This window comes from Diadema antillarum, unplaced genomic scaffold (genome assembly GCF_040938485.1).
Source record: "Diadema antillarum isolate AM-2024a unplaced genomic scaffold, OU_Dant_1.0 seq00000525_RagTag, whole genome shotgun sequence".
In the NCBI taxonomy this organism is placed as follows: domain Eukaryota; kingdom Metazoa; phylum Echinodermata; class Echinoidea; order Diadematoida; family Diadematidae; genus Diadema; species Diadema antillarum.
In genome coordinates, this window is record NW_027271477.1 from 124459 (window position 1) to 133648 (window position 9190).

Below are 9190 nucleotides of genomic sequence, written 5' to 3' on the forward strand. Positions count from 1 at the left end.
TATAACCGAACAAATGCAATATAAAACGAAAACAAGGAACCACGTGTATCATATTATGTTTGCTGAATACTCATCCTACACTGGAAAGCTATGTGAAATGTGATGGGATAACTGTATTACAATAATAAACGCAAGTTCCCATCAGAAACTGTGCATGACACAAAGAGCGAACACACAGTGGTGTGAAGCGTTCACCCATGCAGAGACGCTATAAATGCTTGTTCCGCTACGTATTTTCGAAAGCAATTCGCATTTCATTATAACGGAGCACATTTCTTTTGTTTTTCTTTGTCTGTGGCGCTCGGAAAAGACTTCGTTATAACGGAAATTTCGCTATAACCGTGTTCGTTATAAGCGAATTTTGTACCATAGACTTGAATGGTGATAATTTTGGGACCAGAAGATTTACTTCGTTATAACGAAATTTCGTTATAACCGTGTTCGTTGTAACGGGAGTGCAATGTACAAATATCAGCACATCATGCCTTCAAGTAGCACAAACATCTCTATCTACTTACCACGACATCTATAACTTCAACTTTCATTGCAAAGGTTTGAGCTGTTTTGGGACTGTGATTCCTGCACTTAAAATCTGACTTTGACATATGTCCATGCATTTTATGAAGTAGAAATATATATCCACAACTCTCAAGGGCAACGGATGCTGACAGAATTAGTTAACTTATATAACATTTATCTTTGAGAGGGGTTTGTTACACAGTATATTCAAAACAAACAAACAAACAGTTCTTGTGTCTCTGAAGTTGCACTGCATATGTCCACAAACATCTGAAGGTCACTGAAAATCCTCTCCCCGTGAAGTATGTGAATCTCAATCTTCTTCAAAGAATAGACTAACAAGATCTTCTTTAGCGCATTCCTCCTCTACCAATTTTTTGGGCTGAAAGGCAAACAGACAGACAAACAAACAAATGTAATTGAACAACATTGTGAGTTAGTCCACAAAACAACAACAACAACAAAGATTCTGGCTCATGGCATTTGCAAATTATTCTACAATGAATGACAATTCTGAATATTTTTGGTTGAAGTTCTTGTTGATGCGAAAGTAATTCGAGCATTTTCCAGACTGTCTTCAAGAGCTTTAGAAATGTCATTAATCTAGCTGCAAACAAGAAATAATTGGTGGAAATTACAATGTGTTCTTGGTTGATGACTGATAAGAAATTATTGTATATCTGCAGGAAGGGTTTACAGCAAACTGTAAGTTTCAAATCTTTTAATTTTGTCTATTATGCCATCATTAACACACAGACAATATACAAGTATCAATATATGAATACAGAAAGAGTAAATGACTCTACACTGTACTCTGAGTACATAATACATGTAGTAGAGTTAGGAAATAATGTTCACGGTTCCAATTAAGCCATCCTTAAAGCTGAATCAAATTACATTCTTGTAATTATACCTGAAAAGCACTTGTTTGAATCTGTGTACATGTGAGCAAATATCCTTAATGTTAAAATAACCCTATCAGGCCAACAAATACAGACTAGAACTTGACTGATTTCTCAGTAAATAAGCTGACAGACAGAAATCGTTTACTCTCTTTGTTCACAAGATAAGAGGATTACATACTTGTTTTTTTTTTTTAATACTTTTTAAAATACTTTTTTAAGCCATAAAAACAATATGAACTTGAAATCATTTATGAAGGAAATGTACAGAATTCCAATCTCTGATTTTTGGTTATGGCAGAGATTCTGAGTTAGGGATAAAAAGGTTTACTTACAGTATTCCATTGAAGAAGAGTTGGTACACCTTTGAGCAGCAACTTTGGATGTGTTCGGTATGAATTGTTTGGATCCTTCCAGCTAGAAACAAACAATCAAATAATGGAAGTTACAGTTCTAAGCAAAACCCCGGATGTGGTTCATACAGCTTTGTCTAAACATGAGAATTTAACAGTGATAGTCATGTGTCATTACCTAATTTTTAACTGCTCTCTTTTTCCCATGTACAGCTTCTAGTACTGTACACAATTCTCTTGCATCAAGATCAGCATCCTTTCTTCTTGTATCAACTTTTCATGTGCCCTCTGCATTTCAGATCAGCATCAGGCTATTACTGTATACGCCATATATTTCGCGAGTCTAAATTTTCGCAAATCGGGAACTCCCGATGATTTCGCGATCAGGGAGTCCTGTGCTGAACTGAGAAGTGTGCATGAGTACGTCACATTCACATCAGGATCAGAGTCAATATTTTCGCGCGTCTTTAATTTTGCAAATTGCACTTGACACGCGAAATTCGCGAAAATAAAAACCTCACAAAATATTTGGCATATACACGGATCTTTTTTTTTGAAAATCATTGTCCTACTTTGACATTACAAACTGTAGTCATCTCATCCAGCACCGACAGCCATGACATTAGATTTTCAACAATTAATTATTGAATGAATTGTTCAATTGTCCTCATAACTACAATTATGTTTTCCACTAATATTGGTGTATACACTTTACACAACATATTATTTGGGGATAGATTTACCCTTAAATATGCTGGACCTTCTTGTTTTGTTTGACTTGGACAACATTTGAGCCTTTTTTTTATGTATCATAGATTTACATTCGTATCATGAGGGACTCTGCAGTGACAGTACTGAATTCCATCTGACGTACATGTACAAGTATATTCTCTGTTATACATTCTCATTTCAGATAGCACCTATGAGCTACACATATTAGCCTCTCACCTGGATTCATAAGAAAACTGAGAAAGAAAAAAAATGTCCTTCTTAACACTACAAATACTTAAGAACCGTAAATCAATACTTACCTTGCTCTATCACCCACAGAGCAATAAATAAAGACAGCGTTTTCTGGTGCAGCTTCAAGGCATTTCATCACAACTGGCTCAGCTGCAACAACAATAATAATGGTATCAATGATAATGATAATGGTAATCAAGATAACTACAGTATAAGATAACAACAACAACCTTTTCTCTCTCTTTTTTTTTTTTTTTTTTTTGGGGGGGGGGGGGGGGGGGCAAAAATATCTACTTTTACAGTACAAATTAATAACCACACCCAGCATCTGACTACATGTAATACCACCTGGGGAGCATGTCATGAAGCATTTTATTAGTTATTTTTTTCTGACAAAATTGCTCTATAGATGCCACTCGGATGCAAGGATTTCCATAGCTTATAGCAGTTTGTCAGAAAAAAAAAAAGAATCTGGCAGAGCGCTTCATGAAATGCCCACCTGATGCAGCTTTTGACTCAAATATTAAAGTATTCTCTCCATGATCCAGGGAGTTGGACTATCTACTACTGTAGCAGGCCAGTGACAGCAGTCAATGGAAAAGGGGAAAACCAACATCACAAGGAGCTACAATAGGAGTTGACCGAAAGATCGGTCTGTATCTGTCCGTCGGGGAATGTTCCGCGGAGACTGAGTCTGGCTTCACGGATCCCCTCAGTCTGGAGGACAGCGTTAATGGCAAAATATAAAAGAGTCCTCCGTACAGACGGATCTTTCTGTCTACATTAGAAAGAGGAACTCCAGGACACTGTAACCAGTAACGCTTGGCATGGTAAAACACTCCTTTAAATAGAGAAGTCCAGAAATAATCATGCAACTCTATAAGTCGCTGATTAGGTCCCATCTTGACTACAGTATCTAAGTGTGGAGACCACACCTAGAAAGGAAATCAAACTATTATAAGAAGTCCGAGTGCAAAGAAGAATTACCAAACTCATCCCAAGCATAAGACATCTGAAGAAAGACTCCAGAAACTCCACCTCACTACACTAAAACATAGACACAGAAGAGCAGACTTAATCCAAACCTACAGAATTTTCAACATCATAGACAAAATCAACCAAACAGAAATCTTCCAACTTGCTACACACCAGGGCACAAAGAGGACACCAACTCAAAATCCAGAAGCAACACATGAGATTTGATGCTAGGTCTGTAGGAAGTACGATACTCATTCAGCCAAAGGGTCATCCAAGATTGGAATAATCTCCTTCCTCCATCAGCATGATCAGCAGTTTATGCAGCATCACTTAAGGGTTTTACTACATTCTACATTCTACATGGTACATTACCAACGGCAAGATGGATGTGTGGCACTTGACAGTAAGTTTAGTAACGAACGTGTTGAGGTCACTAGTATAGTGGAGAGCAGTTACAGTACAGTAGGATATAGGAGGGTGCTCTCTACTGACTCTAGATATCTTCAACAGAGAGGTGCAGCCTCCTGAAGGCTCTCACATACGCAGTTTAGTTTCACTTTACTGGCCTGGCATGGTTTTTGTTAACTATTAGATTGATTTATCTGTACATCACAAAGTACATTGCATTGATCTGTGACAGTGTTTTGTCAGCACACCCTTTCTGCACTTCACGGTACTCCACTCCACGCCAGCTCTAACCCCGGGCCGGCGGTGCGGGGCGCTCCTTCGCAGTTATACTCCAGCTCCGCCGGCGCCAGCTCCATGACCATGCAACTACCGGTCGACGGTCTCCCGTCATCCGTCACCGACACTTCAGTAAATTTATAATTTCCTCAGTGAGCTGCTACATAAAATACTCTAGACTCTATATCAAGTATCAAACTCTGAAACTAGCTCTGAATGAAAACGTGAACTTGTTTAGTTGAGGGCTAAGTCAAAGCTAAGAAGTAAAAGTACTAAAAAACATGATTTAGGTTAGGCCTACCTACCTAAATTTTGACTTTACCTACCTGTCACGCAGTCCGGACACCAACTCGTACCATCACTGTTCTTCGAACCACAAAACAGAATGTACTGCACCTTCTTATCCTTATGTTTCTCTAGGAGTTCGAACAAATTATCAATCCCTTCAGTTTTCTCTTTAATCACCATTTTGACTGGTCTTCTACCCTCTCTTTTGGCAGTGATAAAGGCGAAACTCAACACAAACATTAACAGACTTGTTTCCTGTACGGACGGCGTGCAATAACATGCATTCGGGCTGGCTCGGAGTCGGGGACACAGAACTGTGGTCGTCGGGGAACGTCAGGTTAATCACGTGATCGAGTCAGGTGCACACTGGACCGTAGTCTAGTTTCTGGACTCTTTTTACTCGTAGCGGTGTTTCAGTGCCGTAAGAGGGCTTGACACCCGAGGGTTGGGATAAACCGAGAAATGCGATATTTCAATTCAATTTTTCAATTCTAGTTTGATTTATTTTCACAAAATATTCACATGTAATACAGACCCCTTGTGGGGACAAATACATTGTTTTGTACAATAATAAAAAAAGAAGAGCTAGGTTGATGTTTACATGGAATGTTAAGTAGGCGCATATACACACATTGGTCAACAAAATGTCATATCATCATCAATCAACATAAAATGCAAGGAGGTGTTCTTTAAATCTTTGCTTATATACACATAAACTGGGATAGATTTAACATCAATTAGCAAATTGTTCCAAAGCTTAGGACCAGAATTAATAGCAGCGTTTTGTGCAAAGGTGACCAGTGTGTACGAGGTATATGGAATACGTTTTGCTGACGAGTGGAGTAATTATGAACATGACTATTCTTCTTATAAAAAACAGAAAGGGCAGTATGACATTCATTCACGGAAGGTTTAATACATCAGATATCCAAGATGAAAAAGGTACATATCACACATTTTCAGTATTTTTTTCCGAAAAAACCCCATGTATTTGGAGAGTGTAAGCGGAAGTCCAAATTAAAAACAGTTCGAAGGGCCCTCTTTCTACCAATGCACAATCTTGGAGCTGACCCCCAAGCAAGCAGCCCATAATTTACATGTGACACTATCAGTGTATTATAAAGCTTAAGTAATTAGATACTAGTATTGGATGGGATGAAATTTCAGTTTACGGATAATCCCAGCATTTCTTCATAATAACTTTGCCAAGGCATCAGTGTGTGTCTTCTAGGATGAATTCTTATCAATGATTATTCCAAGAAATCCGCGTTAGAGCAATCCGCACGACGTGGCGACAAGTCGGCTAAAAGTGGAGCCCACCTGGTCTTCAGTGGGTGGCGACTTTGCTCTATTCCTGTCTTCTAGTGCCATTTCACATGAACCCACGTGGTCTGCGTCACTGTAATGTAAAACAGGAACTTTCTTCCACTCTTCTCCTCGTGGCGCCTTCAGGACCAGACCAATGGGTATGTGGTGTAAGAACAAACCACCGAGAAACAGCAGCGCCCCCTTCAGGCCGTACGCTTGATGAAGTCCAGCCGTGAGCAGTCACTGTGGGACCAGCATTCCTCCGAGTAGTTTCCTTATCATCGCAATCAAATGATTTGTGTGTTGTTGTTGTTTTTTCAGAATTTGTTTTTCTTTCAGTATTACTTTCTCCGCTAGCACATTTTTTTAAGGAAATGGAACAAATATTATTTTTTATTGATCTGGTAGATAAACGAGATAAAATCAACGGACGATTGGAGATAATTGTCAGGGAGTCTTAAAGATGTTTCGCTTTCCATGCGTAATTTCTTAACTTAAAATGACCTGGGTGAAAATACTATTAACGGGATGATATAGTATTGTTGGAAATGAGAATTGGGCTTTTAACTTTTTGCGAGACTTACGAAGAAATCACTTATGAAATAGTACAGAGCATACCATTTTAAGAGAAATTCAAAGTTTATTTGATGAAGGTCGGGTTTGGAATAACTGAACCATCCAAAAATAAAGTAAAACAAAGCGATCGTAATAAACGGTGGGTCCCACGCTTTATTAGAATCGCTCTGTTTTGGATATCACTCAGCCATTTCAAGACCGATTTTCATCAAATAAACGTTTAGTTGAATTCATCATGGAATTTACATGCTCTTTCATATTTCATAAGATGTTTCTCATCATCTCGCAAAAAAAAAAAATTAGAAACCTGAAATCAGGTCTCAAACAAAACTATATACGATCCCTTTAAAGTCCTTCGTCATTGGACATGTTGGAGAGGCTAATAAAGCATTGGTTCCGTGGTTGTTGTCGTAGAAGTATTAAAATGTTTCCTCAGCAGTCACGTACAATAAATGCAAACTCAAGTGAAAAGACCGGTTTACTATATTGATTGAGTCCAAATCATGAGTGTTTGTTTTTCTGGGAGAGGACGTGATAACGAGGTATTCAGTCGATTCGTCAATATCGACTGCCAGTTTCCGCCCTAGACCGATAAATCTGCCTTTTGTTCGGACTTACAGTCGGTAAAACTGTAGAGGCGACCGTATTCAGACCGGAAAGTTAGTTGACGAGAGGCCACCGACAGTCGAGCAAGAGGTAGATTTATCGGTCTAATTCCGGGCAGATGCGGCGACCAAGACATGCAATTGTTGCCTTTTTCGTCGCATCCAACATCTACATGGGTAGGTATACAATTGGCCAGAGGACTTGGTACATCGCAGAGCCTAGTCTCGATAATTTGCAGCTATATCAGATAGTTTTGGCTACAAACTCTTTCTCATCAGTGCCAAGGCTATGCAGGGCATTGGAGAAGGTGTGGTATGGCTTGAGGTGCGTGTGTCACAGCCACAGTTTATGTTTTCATCAATTGAATATCCCCACTTTTTCAAGCTAACTGTATTGTCTTTAAATCGACCCATCTCGATCTGTGCAAAGTCGGTTACGAGATCTCCATGTCTTCCAGCTATGCTTGTGCCCTTGGGGAAGCATGCTCCTTAGGAAGAGGTATGTGCCATGATGATGGTTGCTGCTGCGTCTCTCCTCCCATGTCTACATCTGACCACCTGTGGGGATTCAGTCAAGGGTTGGACAGAGCAGGGAGGTGAGACAAAACTTTTTGTCTCACCTCCCTGGACAGAGTGAAGGAAGCTTTTCTTTGATTTGAGCCGTTTCTGGGCTGGTTAGGAGCCGTGGCATGGGTTGCGACAGTCCTGTCTGAGACCGAGGGATCGATCGAGGTGCTCCATCTCCTCAGGTGGGGCAGTGGCAGACAGACAAGACATAACTTTTAGACTGTTTACCATTCTCGGCTCGAGACATCCAGGGATAATACCTGGAATTGTTGTTATTGCGCGTTACTTGATACCAGACTCTCCTATTATAGCTGCGTTCCCACGTGGTAATATCATTGACAACATACCGGGCCTGGCGCTCACCTGAGTATTCTAAGTTACTTTCCTCGCATTCTTGCAAACTATAATAGCAAACTGGGTTAATTGTAAGGGCCTTTGTATACTGGGGGTCTTCAATAAAGGGCATGGTACTTGCTGTTATCGCTTCTGACACACTAGTGAATACCTGCCAAATTTGTAGAAAACTTGACTACATGTATGGTCGGGTTTTCAAAAAGAAGATCGAAATGTGAAAAACTGACCCCTAATTGGAGCCTTCTATTCGGGTGAGCCTAAGAGGGAATAAAAGAGAGGAATACAGTGAGAATTTTGCTGATCATCTCATTAACATAGCTCATAGTATCCCACATCTGAATGTTACTTTCTGTCCTCTTCCGGAAAGTTATAAATTCCACCATATAAAGTTTATTCATTACTATCGGCCATTCTATGGACCCATGTTATGATTAAGGCATAATGTAGAAAGATTTGAGCAGTATTAGATACGACTCTCAATACTCCATGCCTTCATTGCTGGGTCCTTTAGGGCTCACGCCTGTAAATATATGTCCCCGACCGCTTTACAAAATCGTACCAAAGATACAAAAATAAATGAAATTAAAAAAGAAATCAGAAATGCAGTGGAAAAAAAAGAAAAGAATTGATAGCGGCAGAAAATGTATATAAATTCCTCTACAAACTAACTGCACTTTGGTTGGAAGATGAAAGCTTTTCTCATGGAATTTGAAGGGACTATATACTTGACTGGGTGCATGTAAAGTGAAAAGAACTGGTAGTCTGGCTTTGCGAACCCTTGGACAGAGTTTGAGCCGAAGAAGCCCCCTTGGAAATTTGCTGGATGAAAGGGTATAATATCTCACTTATCGAGATTAGTGAAGATGAAACACCTTATTTCTCCCAGATATTTTACAGAATTTTTGAATTTTGAATTTTAACACACGTCTATATGAGGAAATATTTATCCGTGTGAGCCCTTATTCCCCTTCTCGTAAAAGAGTGTCTGTGTGTATTTTGGGCTATATAAAGACGATGTGCTAGCATTGGGGACTGCATCTCATTGGTAGTATATTGCTTAAAGAGAGTGCTATGTGTTTAATAGATGGAAAGG

General features: G+C 39.4%; 1 protein-coding gene across 1 annotated transcript; it reads right to left on the reverse strand.

The window, feature by feature from the left end:
- Positions 1–472: 472 nt before the first annotated feature.
- LOC139734399 (thioredoxin domain-containing protein 17-like) lies at positions 473–4885 on the reverse strand. Its single transcript, XM_071645187.1, has 4 exons — positions 4726–4885; positions 2806–2887; positions 1757–1838; positions 473–901 (listed from the first exon to the last, which is right to left on the reverse strand). The coding sequence occupies exons 1-4, from the start codon at positions 4865–4867 to the stop codon at positions 833–835; spliced, it is 375 nt and encodes a 124-aa protein (XP_071501288.1). The 5' UTR covers positions 4868–4885; the 3' UTR covers positions 473–832.
- Between the last annotated feature and the right edge of the window lie 4305 nt (positions 4886–9190).

Excerpts from the sequence above, each read along its gene's own strand:
- LOC139734399 (XM_071645187.1), bottom strand. The coding sequence starts at position 4,867 with ATGGTGATTAAAGAGAAAACTGAAGGGATTGATAATTTGTTCGAACTC. Across the intron at positions 2,888-4,725 it reads GTGTCCGGACTGCGTGACAG|CTGAGCCAGTTGTGATGAAA; the intron begins GTAGGTAAAGTC and ends TTGTTGTTGCAG. Across the intron at positions 1,839-2,805 it reads TCTGTGGGTGATAGAGCAAG|CTGGAAGGATCCAAACAATT; the intron begins GTAAGTATTGAT and ends GTTTGTTTCTAG.